At 48.2% G+C, this 18,180-nt stretch overlaps 1 protein-coding gene across 1 annotated transcript; it reads left to right on the forward strand.

The window, feature by feature from the left end:
* The first annotated feature begins 16,572 nt into the window (after positions 1 to 16,572).
* LOC123157104 (uncharacterized) lies at positions 16,573 to 17,744 on the forward strand. The gene has a single exon (XM_044575348.1). It carries the CDS (start codon positions 16,660 to 16,662, stop codon positions 17,347 to 17,349), a length of 690 nt encoding a protein of 229 aa, XP_044431283.1. The 5' UTR covers positions 16,573 to 16,659; the 3' UTR covers positions 17,350 to 17,744.
* Positions 17,745 to 18,180: the final 436 nt, after the last annotated feature.

The raw sequence follows: 18,180 nt of genomic DNA on the forward strand, positions 1-18,180 counted from the left end.
CAGCTAGAAAGGGTTCTTAGGCATTGTTGTCCATCCACTTGGCAAAAATAAAAGAAGCCAAACAAGCAAAACTACAAGTGGATGTCCTCGAATGAGTAAATTATGTAAACGACATGCTCACACAATAAAATAGCAGATAAAATATGTGACAAAGCATGCACAACCAATTCTAGCATCTATCAAGCAATTGGCGATGACTAGGTCATCTATACATGAGTATTTTGACTTAGGAGTCAAATGAGAACATTTGATCATAGGTCATACGCATCGTTTAAGCTCAAGTGGGGGTGCCACTTTTACATAATGCATTGATGTGTTCACATCATTAGAGTTGCTTTGGCTCAATCTTAGAGTAAAGCTTCCCCTAGATGTGAGATCCCCCCTAAGAGGGATGAACAAACCTTGGGTTTTGTCGATGTTGACTTCATGCAGGTGTTGAAGATGTGGATGCTCTATGTTGATGTAGATTTTTTGGAGCAATCCTTTGGAGTGAGTTGCACTTACAATACCTACACGGGTTAGTCCCACAAGGAACAAACAAGGATATCCATAGACATAGAGTGATGCACACACAAGATGATGTCTATGAAAGCATTGGGTTACCTTGTCCCTTGTCCTACCAACAAGAGAGTTTGTGACTCCATGAACTAGTGCAAGATGTGTAAGTTGGTTGCACTTGTCCTTGCCAAAATGATAAGAGTGAAGTATGTTGGCGGAGTCACCCTCAAGAACTCTCTAGTTCTTCTTCTTCGGGATCCACACAATCTTGATGGGAATCCTTGGAGTTGTAGTCGTACTTGATGAAGTAGAACTTGACTTAGTCTTGGGAACCCACTTGACCAAGGCCTTAGGAGCTTCTTCAAATGCATCAATATCCTCTTGAAGCTTGTCCTTGCCTTTTTGCTTGTGGTCTTGTGGTGGAAGATCATCTTGTGATTGTGTCCCTTTGAAAGAAGTAGGATCATACTTCTCTTGTTGAGGAACAAACTTCGTCTTGGGGTATTGATCTTCTTCCCACCCAACTCCATTGGCATTGAACTTTCGTTCAAAACCAATACCTTGGTTCTTCCGATGCCTTCCTTGCTTGCGTACAATTTCCTCGAATTGCTTACTTCTGGCAAGGCTCTTGTAAACACCTTTCTCTATAATTCCCTTCAATAAGTTGTTTTCTTGCTCAAGTGTAACTTGGCTAAGAGAATCATTAGTGGAATCAAGAGAACTACTAGAAGCAACAGCATTGGATTTAGCATGATGATTATTGTTACTACTAGAGGAAGAATCTTTCTTGTTCTTGTTACTAGACTTGAATTGAGGCATGTAAGTAGATAAGAGTAAACGCTTGGCAATATAAGAAGAACTTTTCTTGCGAAGATCATCATTGATAGCTTTAAAAAACTCATGTTCTTGCTCAAGGTTGAGCTTTTCAAAACGCAATTTCTCATGAGTCCTTAAAAGTTCTCGATGATCTCCTAAGATAGTTTCATGAGCTAACTTAAGAGTGTTTAGTTCTTTAGTTAGAAGCTCAATCTTCTCCTTATCATTGTCATTCGTTTCATCTTGATTAGCATGATTAATTGACGTTTCATCATAATATTCATCACTAGAGTTGTCAATAAGTAAATCATCATCACCTAGCAAGCCATCTTCATCACTATTGAAATCAACATACTCGGGGTGTAATACCTTAGGGCCTTTAGCCATGAAGCATCTTCCAAGTCCTTCATTTGGTGATTCAAATATGTCGTAGGAGTTGGTTGACACAAGTGCTAGGCCGGCAACACCTTCATCTTGAGTATGTTCTGAGTCGGAGTGATAGCTTCTCTCGGAGTGATGTTCAGAGTCGGATCTGGATACCCATTCACCAACATGAGCTTGATGTCTTCGTTTTGTGTAGCTCTTTGATGATTTGTCCTTCCTTTCCGAATCTTTGCTCCTCGGGGTGTTCTTCGTTCATAACGATCATCTCTACTCCTTCTCTCTCTTGGTGGCGATTCTTCTCTTCTACTTCTTCTCTTAGGTGATTCTTCTCTTCACTTGTAGGGAGCCGTACACTCATTGGAATAGTGTCCGGGTCTTCCACGATTTTAGCAATTACGCTCTCGACTCAAAGATCTTTTGTCATTGTAGGACCTTGACCTGGAACTTCTTTCCTTGCTCCTACTCTTGTAGAACTTGTTGAAGTTCTTCACCATTAGGATCAATTCTTCATTGAAGATTTGTTTCTCACTTGATGATGTGGTAGCTTCACAAGAGGCTTTGTAAGCACCACTTGACTTGTTATGGAGCTCTTCCTTATCCTTGAGTGACATCTCATGAGCAACAATTCTTCCAATGACCTCCGTTGGCTTGAGATTCTTGTAATTGGGCATCATTTGGATCAATGTGCACATGGTATCATATTTTCCATCCAAGGCTCTTAGGATCTTCTTGATGATGAATTTGTCGGTCATCTCTTCACTTCCTAAGCCGGCAATCTCATTTGTGATGAGAGAAAGCCTAGAGTACATTTCAGTGACGCCTTCACCATCCTTCATCTTGAACTTGTAAAGTTGACTTTGAAGCACATCCAATTTGGATTCCTTGACGGAGTCAGTACCTTCGTGCATGTCAGTCAAAGTGTCCCAAATTTCCTTTGCATTCTCAAGACGGCTGATTTTGTTGAATTTTTTAGGGCACAATCCGTTGAAGAGGATATCACAAGCTTGAGCGTTGTATTGCAACATCTTCAACTCTTCCGCGCTAGCTTCACGGTACGGTTCTCTCCCATCAAAGAATTCACCTTGCAAGCCAATACACACAATAGCCCATACGACGGGGTTATGTCCAAGAATATGCATTTTCATCTTATGCTTCCAACTAGCAAAATTAGTACCATCAAAGTAAGGACCTCTACGGTGATAATTTCCCTCGCTAGACGCCATACTCTCCTAGGTTGTGAAACCAAGGCTATGACCACCAAAAGCTATGGAAACCAAAGCAAATGGATACCAAGGCATTGATACCACTTGTAGGATCAAAAGTATGTCTAGAGGGGGTGATTAGACTACTTGACAAAATAAAAGCTTAGCCTTTTCCCAATTTTAATTCTTGGCAGGTTTTAGCAACTTAGCACAAGTCAAGCAATCAACCTACACATGCAATTCTAGAGTATAGCAGCGGAAAGTAACACGATTGCATATGAAGGTAAAGGGGAGGACTTTGAGGAGGCAAACACAATTTGTAGACATGGAGATTTTTGAGCCATGGTTCCGATAGGTGGTGCTATCGTACATCCACGTTGATGGAGACTTCAACCCATGAAGGTAACGGTTGCGCGAGTCCATGGAGGGCTCCACCCACGAAGGGTCCACGAAGAAGCAACCTTGTCTATCCCACCATGGCCGTCACCCACGAAGGACTTGCCTCACTAGGGGTAGATCTTCACAAAGTAGGCGATCTCCTTGCCCGTACAAACTCCTTGGTTCAACTCTACAATCTTGTTGGAGGCTCCCAAGTGAAACCTAGCCAATCTAGGAGACACCACTCTCCAAGAAGTAACAAATGGTGTGTTGATGATGAACTCCTTGCTCTTGTGCTTCAAATGATAGTCTCCCCAAAAGTCAACTCTCTCTCATAGGATTTGGATTTGGTGGAAAGAAGATTTGAGTGGAAAGCAACTTGGGGAAGGCTAGAGATCAAGATTCATATGGTAGGATTGGAATATCTTGACCTCAATACAAGTGTAGGTGGTTCTCTCTTAGAAAATGTAAGTTGGAAGTGTAGGCATGTTCTGATGGCTCTCTCCACGAATGAAGAGGGGGTGGAGGGGTATATATAGCCTCCACACAAAATCTAAACGTTACACACAACTTACCAATCTCGGTGGGACCGAATTGAGAAACTCGGTCAGACCGATTCAGTAAAGCTAGTGACCGTTAGGATTTTCGGTGGGACCGACATGCAACTCGGTAGGACCGATATGGTTAGGGTTAGGGCATAACGTTATCTCAGTGAGACCGATTACGCAAACTCGGTGAGACCGATTTTGGTAATAAGCTAACCAGAGAGTTGGTCAGGTAAACTCAGTGGGACCGATTCGCTCATCTCGGTGGGATCGAAACGTTACGAACGGGAAACAGAGAGTTTACATTGCAATCTCGGTGGGACCGACCGCTCATCTCGGTGGGAGCAAAATGTTATGAAGGGAAACAAAGAGATTATAATCCAATCTCGGTGAGACTGAGATCCCTATCGGTGAGACCGATTTGCCTAGGGTTTGTGGCAGTGGCTATGACATCTGAACTCGGTGGCGCTGGATAGAAAGAATCGGTCGGCCGAGTTTGACTTTTGGTTTAGGTCATATGTGGATGTGAGAAAGTAGTTGAGGGCTTTTGAGCATATCACTAAGCACTTTGAGCAAGAACCTCATTAAGCAACACCTCATCCCTCCTTGATATTATTGACTTTTCCTATAGACTCAATGTGATCTTGGATCACTAAAATAGAAAATGTAGAGTCTTGAGCTTTGAGCTTGAGCCAATCCTTTTATCGTTAGCATTTTGAGGGGTCCACTTTTCTCATCCATGTCATGCCAATCATTGAGCTATCCTGACATATTTATCTTGGAATAGCATTAGCTCAATGAGCTATATGTTGTTAGGAATTACCAAAGCCACCTAGGGATAGTTGCACTTTCAGACGCACAGAGGAGTACCATTCCGGAAAGAGTGATATGCATGAAAGAATTGAAGATTTTGATTACATGGAAAAGCTTGGACAAGGATTCTCATCGGCGGATCTGCTTGTAGAAATTGGTATTGGTGATAGAAGTATTCCGAGGCCTACATTTATCAAAGCTAGTTTGAAAGTCGATCATGAAAGCAAGGTATGTTCATTACTTAAAGAATTTGTTGATTGCTTTGCTTGGAATTATATTGAGATGCCCGGATTGAGTAGAGATTTAATAGAACATAGACTACCTATTAAATCTGGTTTTAGGCCGCATAAACAACCTCGTAGAAGTTTCAATCCTAATTTGTATGACCGAGTCAAAGAGGAAGTTGATCGGTTCATAAAAACTAAGTTTATTCGGCCGTGTTGATATGCAGGTTGGGTTTCTAATATTGTGCCCATGGAAAAGAAAAATAATGGTAATATTAGAATCTATGTTGATTTTAGAGTTTCGAATAAGGCTACTCCAAAAGATGAATATCCTATGCCTATAGCCGACATACTTATTAATGATGCCTCGGGACATAAAGTAATTAGCTTTTTAGATGGTAATGCGGGTTATAATCAAATATTTATGACCAAAAAAGATATGTCCAAGACTGCTTTTCATTGCCCGGGTTTTGTTGGTTTATTTCAATGGGTCGTTATGATGTTTGGGTTGAAAAATGCCGGCGCTACATACCAACGAGCTATGAATTTAATTTTTCATGATCTTCTAGGCATTGTACTAGAAATATATATTGATGATATAGTTGTTAAATTCAATGGGTTTGGTCATCATTTAGCCGATGTAAGATTGGCTTTTGAAAGGATGTGCCGGTATGAATTAAAAATTAGTCCACTCAAATGTGCTTTTCGCGTGTCGGCTGGTAAGTTTTTAGGCTTGATAATTCATGAAAATGGAATAGAGATTGACCCTAAGAAAGTGGAGGAAATTAGAAATTTGGAGAAACCCACATGTAAAAGGGATGTGCAAAATTGTTAGGAAAAAATAATTACTTGAGACGATTCAAATCTAACCTTGCAGGAAAAATTGAGTCGTTTGTTCCTCTACTTCGCCTAAAAAAATGAGGTCGAATTTACTTGCAATGGGAAGAGGTGCTTTGTGATGGGTTCGATCTTGTAGTGTCCTCACCCAGTGATAGAAGGGGTAGCGAGGCACGTATGTATTGTTGCTATTAAGGATAAAAAGATGGGGTCTATTCCTACATGAATAGATGTTGTCTACATCATGGCATTGTTCTTATTGCATTACTCAGTTTCTCCATGAACTTAGTACACTAGATGCATGTTGGATAGCGGTCGATGTGTGGAGTAATCGTAGTAGATGCAGGCAGGAGTCGGTCTACTAATCTTGGACGTGATACCTTCTATCAATTATTTGACCTTCTATCAATTGACCAACAATAATTTGTTTGCCCATCGTATGATATTTTCTCAAGATAAGCCACTAGTGAAATCTACGATCCCCGGGTCTATCTTTTATCATATTGTTTCCAGATCTATATTTCCAAAAATCCAAAAATACCTTGCTGCACTTTTTCTTTACTTGTTTTATTTTGTGTTCTTGCTAGATCTATTTATCCAATCTCATACAATTTAATCTATCTTTTTACCGTGGAGGGATTGACAACCCCTCTTACGCATCGGGTTGCAAGTATTCGTTCTTTGTGTGCAGGTACCGTTTACATAGTGTTGTTTGGTTTTCCTACTAGATTGATAACCTTGGTTTCATAACCGGGGAAAATACCTACCGTGGATGTACTGCATCATCCCTTTCTCTTTGGGGAAATACGGATGCAGTTTCAAGCCACATCAGCGAGGCTTTCGGAGTCCTTCCTTGCGAGAATGGTGGCCCATGAGCTCGGCCCAACGACTGTGGGCCAACTAGGTTGGTACCCCCTAGTCCAGGATACCGTCATCCAGTGTATGTAATTTGCTGTTTGGTTGCACTTTATTATCACTGGTGGCGAACTTTGATGCCTAGTGGATGTAATCTGTCGTAATTTCTTTGTTGGTAGTGTAGGATTATTTATAGTTTCTATGTTGTAATTTATTTATTATGTAGTGTAGGTTATTTTCTTAGCGGATTTTATAGAGTAGGATAATTCTTAGTTACTGTGTATGCTACCGTTGAAACGGGGGCCAATAGGCCAAAACATTACCGGGACGCCATCAGAACAGAACGAAAATAGGTCGTCATAGCGGGCCGTTATTGGGCCAGGCTAATAATAAAAAGTGGATCCTAATCCACTTGGGCCCTTAATGGTTGGGATGGTCCTATTATTATTAAGTAGGCCCATAATTAACAATCATGGGCCATCACATGGCAGAAATGGAATGTGGGCTCGTATGTGGGCCCATCCTAACATGAGCTGTTAACATGCTGAAATTAGCAGTGGGACTTATTTGTCCATATATAAAATCTACGTTCGGTAACAGGACGAAATGCAACTCGGGCTTTAGTAGGGCTAGAACATAACATGGCTCTTAACAGGTCGAAAGTAAGATTTGGCCCGAAATATGGCAAAGAACCCAAGGCCTTTAGCAGGCAAAAATCTATCTCGATCTAAAGGGTCCAATTGGTAGGCGGGCCATTAACATGCCGAAATCTAACTCGTGTCATTAGTGCGCCAATGTACCACACGGGCCTTCAACATGCCGAAAGAGAGAACGGGCCAGAATTGTGCCATGGTGAGCATGGGCCGTGTAACGCCCCGAGACCGACGCTCCAGAAGACTTCCAGCTATTCCGAGTTTCGCCGTGTGTTTCTTTTGTGCTTGCTCTTTTATTTTTGCATTGCATCATGTCATCATGCCATCATGCCATTTAATTTTTATAACTCTTCTAAATAAATTGTATGGATCTTCGATCCATTTAAATCGAGGGAAGGGTGACTTCTCTTTATAACATACCCTCCCGATATTTAGGGAGATATTATAAAATATTCCATTGTTTTGGAATCACCCATGAACCCACTTGTATATTAAATCCCTTGGCCTTTTCTTCTTAAAGTTTTGACTCTCTAACCTTGTCAATAATTCTTTTACCATTTTCCGGAGCTCCACCAAAAATCTCAACATTTTTGGACACTTCAAAAACCAAGTCCTAGTTCAAACCCATTTGAATTAAATTCAAATGAGTTTGAATTTACATCTTTCAACCTTGGCCTTTTCTATTTTCTTGGATCAAACTCATTTTTGTGAGTCCGGGAAAATTAACCCCTTGCGCAAATTCTTTCCCTAACCCTCTCTTTCTTTTATTTCTTATCTCTGTTTTTTCTTTTTTCTTTTGAGGGAGAGAGAGAGAGAGAGCCCAGCCAGGCCTCTTAGGCCCGACCATCTAAGCCGGCCCAAGGCCCACCTAACCCTCCTAACCCTAGCCCCCAGAGCCCTGCTCGATCCCCTCCTCCCTCGATGCGCCGTCACAGGGAGAGCAGCGCCGCGCCCTCGCTCGATTCCCATCTCCCTCGCAGCCTCGCACCCGACCCCTCTCAGCCCCACGCCTTGCTTCCCATGGCGCCCGAAACCATGCCTCGTCGCCCCTCCGGCCGGCGAGTCCAGGCCGCCCGCTCCTCCCTTGCGCCTCAAGTCTCTCCCGTCGGAGCCCCGCAGTTTGTCACCGCGCCATCTTCAAGCCATCGGGCGTCGGGTTCCCTTCCTGGCCCGCTCGTTCTCTACGCGAGGGAGACGCAACGCCGCCCTGCGTCGCCGTCCTGCACCGCAACTCCGCCGGCCTTGGCCTCCCGCGGTTGCCTGCTGTTGGCCCCGCTGCCGAGCGCCGCCCTCCACGCGAGCCTCCTCCGGCGGCCCTGTCGCCCCGCGCCTCCGCCTCTGCTTTTGCGCCAGCGCCTCGTCGCCGGGAGCTCGTCCGCCTCCCCTAGTCACCTCCCTGGCCTCGGATCGAGCCGGCCCGCGTCCACCACCTTGCCCCGTGCCCGCCATGGCCCTCCTCGCGCCCCTGCTTCCTCTCCAACGGCCTTTCGTGGCTACAACCACCTTTGCGCCCAAGGCCGCTGCAATCTCACCTTCGGCCATGCCTTTGCCTTCCTGTACCGTTGTTCGCTGCACGCCAAGACCACCCTGTGGATTTTGCCAAGTACCACTATGACCTGTGTGCGACTCTATGGATTTAGGCAAGTCCCTCGACGACCGGCGCTTAGTACCACTACGTTTGCCATGTACATCTACACCAAGACCGGACCGACAAGTACCCGGCAACGTGTGTACCTCTACCGCCGCCGAAGACCGTCAAGTGTACCACTACTGTCGCCACATGAACAACTACTTCCGACGATGACCCGTGTACAACTACCGTCGCCAAGATCGCGAGTACCTCTACCGACGCCGTGTACGACTACTTCCACGACATCCCATGAACGACTACTTCCTCTACACCGCTCTGAACTCATTCCGTCCCGAATGCACGCTTCGAAGGTATAACCCCGAGACGACCGCCCGTGAACGAATGCATGTGTTGTATGAGATGCTCGAGTTTTGCACCATGAACGAATTTTCCTTGCGATGCCCCTCTTTTGCCATGCCACCGTCCCGTGGGAACCCGGAATCCGGGATCACCCCACCATCTTGCATGACACGCTCCCGTCACACTACCTTTTGCACCGGTATCTCCGTGAGCTATCGGAACAAATATGTTGCCGTGGCATCATTTTTGGATATGTTGCCGTGGCACCATTTTCGTTTCACCGCCGTGGCACCTTTTTCCTTCCGCCATGGCGACAAATGCCTCGTATCATGCTCATGTTAACGTTTTCATAAAATTGCTTAAAACTTGCATATGTCATCCGCATCATGATAACAACATTTAAAACGGTTAAAACTGTGTTTGCATTAAATTGCTAAATGAGATGGGGACTTTCCGAAATTGTTGTTTGTTGTTTCCGGCCTCATTTAAACTTGTCTAACTAGTTAGTTTACTTATGCTTCACCTCTTGCCATGTTTAACAACATTTAATGTTATTGGGTACATAAACGAGAGCGAACTAAATATTGATGTGGTGTTCCGTCAATATGCAACTCATTGCATATTGAGCTCCACTTAATTTGTAGTATTGTTTGTTGCACATTGCCATGCCATGCCACATTAAACCGGACATGCATCATAATTGATTATGCATCATGCCATGTTTATGCTTGTGTGATTACCATGTTGTTTGCTTCTTTCCGGTTTGCTTCTCTCATTAGCTTCGGTTCCGTTCCGGAGTTGTGAGCTTTCGTTCGACTACGTCCGTTTGTCTTCTTCTTGGACTCGTTCTTCTTCCTTGCGGGATTTCAGGCAAGATGACCACTACCCTTGATATCACTTTTATCTTTGCTTGCTAGTTAATTCGTTCTATCGCTATGCTGCGCTACCTATCACTTGTTTACCATGCCTCCCATATTGCCATGTCAGCCTCTAACATTTTCACCCTTCCTAGCAAACCGTTGTTTGGCTATGTTACCGCTTTGCTCAGCCCCTCTTATAGCATTGTTAGTTGCAGGTGAAGTTGAAGATTGCTCCATGATGGATAGGATTATGTTGGGATATCACAATATCTCTTATTTAATTAATGCATCTATATACTTGGTAAAGGGTGGAAGACTCGGCCTTATGCCTGGTGTTTTGTTCCACTCTTGCCGCCCTAGTTTCCGTCATATCGGTATTATGTTCCCGGATTTTGCGTTCCTTACACGGTTGGGTGATTTATGGGACCCCCTTGACAGTTCACTTTGAATAAAACTCCTCCAGCAAGGCCCAACATTGGTTTTAACATTTGCCACCTAAGCCTTTTTCCCTTGGGTTCTGCAGACGCAAGGGTCATCTTTATTTTACCCCCCCGGGCTAGTGCTCCTCCGAGTGTTGGTCCAAACTAGAGCACCTTGCGGGACCATTCCTTGGCAACTTGGATTACGTCGGTACCTGTACGCTTAGCTTATCTGGTGTGCCCTGAGAACGAGATATGTGTAGCTCCTATCGGGATTTGTCGGCACAGCGGGTGGTCTTGCTGGTCTTGTTTTACCATTGTCGAAATGTCTTGCGAACCGGGATTCCGAGGCTGATCGGGTATTCTCGGGAGAAGGTATATCCTTCGTTGACCGTGAGAGCTTGTGATGGGCTAAGTTGGGACACCCTGCAGGGTATATAATCTTTCGAAAGCCGTGCCCGCGGTCATGAGGCAGATGGGAATTTGTTAATGTCCGGTTGTAGATAACTTGACACCAGATCTGAATTAAAATGCATCAACCGCGTGTGTAGCCGTGATGGTCTCTTTTCAGCGGAGTCCGGGAAGTGAACACGGTTTTGGGTTATGTTTGACGTAAGTAGGAGTTCAGGATCACTTCTTGATCATTGCTAGCTTCACGACCGTTCCGTTTGCTCTCTTCTCGCTCTTATTTGCGTATGTCAGCCACCATATATGCTTAGTCGCTGCTGCAACCTTACCACTTTACCACTTCCTACCCATAAGCTTAAATAGTCTTGATCTCGCGGGTTTTGAGATTGCTGAGTCCTCGTGACTCACCAGATACTATCACAACAGTTGCAGGTGCCAATGATACCAGTGCAGGCGATGCAACCGCGCTCAGATGGGAGCTCAACAAAGATCTTAGTTGTTGCTATGTGTTGTTTCTTGATGATCAGTAGTGGAGCCCAGTTGGGACAATCGGGGATCTAGCAGTTGGGTTATCTTCTTTTCTTTTGCCTTCGTCCGTAGTAGGACTATGAGTGTACTATCAATGATGTATGAATTATATGTTCATTGTGTGAAGTGGCGATTGTAAGCCAACTCTTTATCCCATTCTTATTCATTACATGGGATTGTGTGAAGATGACCCTTCTTGCGACAAAACCACCATGCGGTTATGCCTCTAAGTCGTGCTTCAACACGTGGGAGATATAGCCACATCGTGGGTGTTACAGGCCGTTAAGAGGCCAAATGTTACATCGGGCCACAAATGACCCAAGTGAAGCGTCGGTCATTAACAGACCGGGCTGGAATTGGCCCAACTATAGAATTGTCCGATAATAGGCCGAAAGGCCCTCATCACAGAAGATGGCACAATTTCTCCACGAGCCGCTAACAGGCTCAAAGCACACCGGGTCGTAGTTTGGTCTAGATACATAGAGGATTGTTAATGGCTAGGAACTGTCGACGAGCCATGTGCAAGCCGGCTGTTAGTGGGTCGGGCCGCTAACTTTTCCTAAATCTTGTGGGCCTCTAATTGAGCCGACCTTTTAAAGTAAACGAGTCACAGTTTGGCCGTGCCACGTATCTCCCTTTCATTGGCAGATATCGTCCGTTCGATGTGCAACACATGTCGCAACGTAGAACTGACACGTGGTTCCATTGGTGAATGAGAATTTGACACGTGGAAAATCGTTATTGGCCGAGGCTGTTAACATGTATCGGATCAAAAACCGGCACCCGACAGCTTAACGATGACCTGTTACTGTGGATGTCATGTGTCGGTTACCCTTGACGAAAACACTTCCATGACGTGCCATTTATCATCACGGAAGTGAACACTCAGGACCATAAATTTAGTACTATCATGAAACACTTTCGGGATAGCACATGTATGACTAAAATCGTCACGGATGTACATGCGTGACAGAAAACGTGACCTACTGTGACAAATACATATTATCACAGAAGTGTTTTTTTGAATGGGTGGGGGTATACATAGGCGGCACCAAAATCCAATTGTTACACACCTTTATGCACTACTCGGTGTGACTGGGTGAAAACACTCGGTGAGACAGACTACTACAAGAGGTTTGAACGTTTGGATTTTTGGTGAGACCGGATGAAACAGCTCGGTGAGACCGATGGGTGATGATCTAATCACTTTCTACACTTCTGTGCGACTGAGAGAAACCACTCGAAAATGCCGAGATGAAATCAATAGCTTACAGAAGGTTGGCAAGTGCTCTTCGGTGAGACCGAATTGCTAGGATTTTAGGCAATGGCTATGTCAAGTGTTTCTTGGCGGGTCCGGGTAGGAGTGTTTCGGTGGGACCGAGATAGACTTTAGGGTTTTGGATATAGCCGAATGTGAGAGTGTGGTTGAGAGTTTTGGAGCAATATCTTTAAGCACTTAAGCAGTGAGTCCATGATCAAAACTTCATTCATTTCTAATATTATTGTCTTTTTAATGGAGTCAGTGTGATCTTGGATCACTTAACCAAATATGTAGAGTCTTGAAGCTTTGCCAACACATGTCCTTTGCATTATGAGGGGTCTACATTCACATCTCGTTGACATACCTAAAATGAACTTTCCCGAAATATTCTTTGAGTATGCATTAGTTCAATAATGTATGTGCTGTTATGAATTACCAAAACCATTCGGGGATTAGTTGCACTTTCAGCTAGTCTGAAGGCATGACTAGGGAACATATTGGTGTTTATGTTTCCGCACAGCCAATTGAGTTTTCCTCCGAATCTCATATTCAAGAATCAAAGCAATTATAACACAGAAATATAAACTTAATTATGAACATGACAATATAATAATACATTTATTATTCTCTCCAGGGCATATTTTCAACAGCCTCTCACTTGCACTAGAGTCAATAATCTTGTTACATGCGTTTTCCAACACCAATGGCATTATGGTGTTTCTCATGTTTTGCTTGTGGTATAGACTTCATCGATGGATCTAATATCTTCAGGTCTATGTGTATCTTGCATAGCTTTGCGTCTCTGTGTTTCACAAAATCCACAAATTATGTGGATTTGGCTTTGTATATGTTTGAGTTTCTGGCAGGACCTTGGCTTCTTGTCGTGGGCTATGGCACCACTATTTTCAATGGTGCTCTATTGGTTCCAGTGTACCTGAAACCGTACCAAGCTCGGTGATGAACTTCTTGGTCCAAGCACCCTTCATTGCCACTTCTAAAGAGGCAATACACTTAGCCTCTGCTGCAAAATCCACCACAGTATTCTGCTTATAACGATTCCAACTTATTGTGCCATAGTTTTATGTATTCTCAAAACCTTGATTGAATCGAATATCGTTTGTGTCGACGGTGAAGATTGCATAAGGTAACTACTTACAATGAGTATGCATCGATATAACACTTTACAACGAGCTCTTCATCATGTCCTTTCGAGAAACATATCTTTAGTACTTCTCAAGTGCTTAAAGATATGTTGCATTGTAGTCTCGGGTGTGGGTTGGAGCAACTGCGCGTAGTGCTCCGCGCCTCCGCAATGGTGGCATTCAGATGGGTTGTGCCGCCCTTGTGAGTGGGTGTGGGACTGATGTGGATCGTGATAGGCCACGCTTGTGAGTACGTGTCAAGATGAGTTGCGTAAAGTAAGTATACTTTCGTTGCAACAGACATGCAGTGTGCAAGGAAACTAAAGAGTGTGATAGTTGCGAGTTGAATAAAATTGTTTCGCAAAAAAAAGTATGAATAGAATTATGTTTTTTTTATAAATGTATAATGTACGTTAGGGCAGCTCCGCCCCAACAGGCCCTCCCCAGGCGATTTTGCCGCGTCGGCGCCAAAAAAAGGCCCCAGTCGCGCCCCCAGAAGCCCGTTTTTCGCCGGCTCAGGCCAAAACTGGTGTCGGCGGACCCAGGCCGAACCCGGCGCCCTGGGGAGCGCTTGGGGAGCCGGCACAAGCGAAAAAGGCGCGTGGGCCCGCCCTGGAAGCGACCCGAGGGCCTTTCCCGCCGTTTCTTGACGCTTTTCCCTCGCATCTCTCCCGCTCGCTCGCCTTCCTCCCGCCATTCTCTCCCTTTCTCCCGCCAAACCCCCTCTCGCTCGCCGCAAAGAAGCACGCCATGCCGCCGAAGAAGTACGCCGTGCCGCGCGCGGCGGCAACCGCGACTGGCGTCGTGGCCCAGCCGAAGCAGGGGAAGCCGAGGGCACCGCCATCGAAGCCACCGGGCCTGTCGAACGCCGAGTGGAGGGTGGAAGTTCAGCGGCGTGAAGCGGTCACCGCCGACAGGCGGAACAGGGCCATAGCCAAGAAGGCCCGCGACAACGCGGCGCGCGCGGCGGCGTCTTCCTCATCGGTCGACCAGGCGGGGATGAATCCACCCGTCGTCAGCCACGCCCAGTACGCGCCCTGGGGACAGCAAGGCGCCGGATCTCCATGGGGTTCATCGTCGCCCGGCTACGCCGACGGCGACGCGCACGGTGGGTTCAACCCAAACGTGACCTTCCCTCATGGTCACCCCGCTACGCGCACGCCCTCGCCCGCCTTCGTCGGCGTGCAGTACCCTCCATACAACTACTCGCCGCTCGCCTCCTACGCGTCCACACCGACGCCCTATCTCTACCGCGGACCGCTGCCCTTCTCGCACCTCGGCGACGCCGACGACACGGGAGCCGACATGGACGACATCATCGCGACAGGATCGACCGCAGCCGCCGCGTCTCCCGGGTTCGCCACTCAGGACGAGGTAGTGGACCTCAGCGGCGACATGGAGGCAGAGCTCGGCTACGTCTACGGCGACGACGCGCAGGAACCCGAGGAGGACGAGGAGGAGGAGGAGGAGGAGGAGGAGGAGGAGGAGCCGGCTCCTGTTCCGACGAAGGGGCGCCAGAAGAAGAAGAAGCGGGCGGCTAGGTCAGGCGAACCGCGCATCAAGTGGACGTCCAAGAAGGAGGAATGCCTCGCCGAAGCATGGAAAGTCGTCTGCCTCGACCCGACCACCGGCGCGAACCAGAGCTTGGACACGTACTGGGATCGCATCAAGGCCGAGTTCGACGAGCGGAAGCTCGTCGACCCCTACTTCAAAGGCGTCTACATGCAGCGCGACTCCAAGGCGATGGCGAACCATTGGGGCCGTATCCAGTTGGCGTGCAACAAATGGCATGGAATCGTCGAGGAGGTCGCGGCTCGCCCGGAGAGCGGCGCCAGTGTTGAGGATCAGGTACGCACGCCGTTCGCCCGCATATCTTCGTCTCCTACGCCCGCCGCCCGCCAACTGTTTGTCCCTCCGCGCAGCTGCTGCGTATGTTCGCCATGTATCGGGGCGACAACCAAGACGCCGACTTCAAGCACCTCCACGTCTACAAGCGCATTGACAAGTGCGAGAAGTGGGCGGAAGTCCGACGTGTCCTCGACAAGGCCAAGGAGACGTACAAGCCAGACGCGACGACTCCGGGCGCGTCAGAGGGACGGCCGGACGGCCACAAATTGGCAAAGAAGGGGAAAAGCGCCGACGCGGCAACCGCGCGAGTGCAGGAGTCCATCGAGCATTGCCTCGCCGACGCCCAGGCCCGGGCCGTCCTACGCGAAGAGAAGACCGAGGCGCGGTGGCCGTCGCTAATGAAGAACAACACCATTAAGCTCGACCTGCTCCGGACGAACGTCGCCGCGAAGAAGAGGAACACCGACATGGCTTTTCTGATGAGCGGGGCGGACATGCTCCAGAGCAACGACGAGAAGCTCAAGGCGTGGTACCTGGTGCAGCGCGGCCTCATCCTGAACGAGCTGCCGGCGGCAACGCCGACGACGCCGACGACGCCCACGACCACACGGACGCCAAGCCCGAACGACGCCTCTACATCGGCGCCCAGCAGTGACGAAGCCGAGCCGACGCAGCCCTGCACCGAAGCAGCTCCGGCACCGACGAGCCCGCGCACGCCGACTCTGCCAACGCCTGGAGCCGACCCCGCCGAGTGAATCGTCGCGCACGGCGGCGCTCTGTTTTTGTAACGCCAGACTACGTCCGTCCGATCGCCGGATTCGCGACGTCTTTTGAGAGCGGGAACGACCAAGTTTGAATTTCCCGCATCCTGGAGACGGCGCGTGGGGGCGTGACTGAGAGCTAGGTCGCCCTCAGAAGCCGAACTAGCGTCGGCACGCCCCCAAGCCGCTCTATTTAGGCGACGGGGCCGAACGGGTGAAGATGCCCTTAGATCGCAGCAAGAGGGTCCAGTTTGGTGTAACTAGCAGTAGGCGCCCAGCCTGCCGGTCCACTTCTCTATGCACAAATATTCCCAGCCTCTGCGGCTCCAATTTGCAAAAGCTACTCAAGAATTGACCCAACCCACCCGGCCTTCTCCTACCAACCAAGCAGCTCCAAACACCAAGAAATCCACAGAAACCGAGATCTCTCTCTCTCCGACCCGACGGATCCCTGGTTGTTGTTGTAGCTGGGCAATGGCGACCGACGCGATCCTGGAGACCATCAAGCCTCGGCGGAGCCCGTGGCTGGAGGACCTCCCAGTGACGAATGGGGGCGCAGCGAAGGGCGGCAAGGTCAACCTGTCCGGGATGCGCCGGCGCGTGTCGTCGTCCTTGTCATTGAGCCTCCAGCCGCTGTCCTCGTCTTCGTCCGCGGCGTTCCGGCGCGCGCGGTCGATGCCGTCGATCAAGGCGCTGGCGGCGGCGGGCGCGGTGCGGCAGTGGTGGGAGTGGGGGCTCGGTTGGGTGATGACCCGGAAGCCCTCCTTCGCGCGTGGCCTCGAGATGAGCGATGACGAGGCCGCCCTGCTCGGGTGCCACTGCCGCGGCACGCTCCGGCACGTCTTCTACAAGGCACGCGCCGAGGTGCGCCGCCTCCTTGGCCGCGACGGCCGCCCGCTCGGAGGCGTCGCCGCGCAGGACTTCAGGTACGACTCCGTCAGCTACGCTCAGAACTTCGACAACGGCGACGTCGACGCCAGATGCTAGCTGCTGCGCCGGCGCACGCATGGATTCGGACGCCGCCAATCGTGCCGAAAGTGAAGGTATACATGGCTCGATTAATGGCTACGAACTATATCTTCTTGGACGTGGCAATAAACCGAATTGTTTGCAAGACACTAGCAGCATATAGCACGGCGTGTGTGTGTGTGTGTTTTGGCGGAACGATCGCAGATGATCCAGCAGCGAGTGATGCGCACTGTTCAGGGACCAGATGTATATTTCTTCCACTCTTCTTTCTTGTGTTTTTCCGAGTCTTTTCTTGGATACATCCGTCCCTACAATGTAATCGAGCCCGTGGATCGGGATGGGGATCCTGAGCTGGCTAAATGTACATGTTGCTGTAACACATTGCAAAAGCAAATCAATAAGCATTCCTGGAACCTGAATCAAAGTACTCAGTCAGTGAGACAAACTTGGTGTTCTGTTTTTTTCTTCCCCGTGAGATTCAGATCTGGTTCTTGTTCTGGTTCGGGGTCCCTTTCGTTCCAGCTGTGCACGGCGCGACGCGGGAGCAACTGCTCATTGCCCGCCCGGGGTTGTCGTCGTCCTCCTCCCCCGGTCGGTGCCGGAGTTGTTCCCTTTGGGTTTGGCGCGAACTGATCAGGGAGACGACAGCAACTTGGCGCCGATCGGTGGAGGTGCGGGTAGGTGTCGTACGTCTATCTTCGTCTTCTCCTCGTGATCCATGTATGTATGGTAGGACCAGCGGAATGATGAGCGGTGACTGAGGGAGGGTGAGCTACAACGCGATGTCTACTCGCTGAAGCCGTGAAGGTGGGCACATGCACATGCGTGCGGCGGTTGTTGCGGAGGGGT

The sequence above is a fragment of the Triticum aestivum genome, chromosome 7B, assembly GCF_018294505.1.
Source record: "Triticum aestivum cultivar Chinese Spring chromosome 7B, IWGSC CS RefSeq v2.1, whole genome shotgun sequence".
In the NCBI taxonomy this organism is placed as follows: domain Eukaryota; kingdom Viridiplantae; phylum Streptophyta; class Magnoliopsida; order Poales; family Poaceae; genus Triticum; species Triticum aestivum.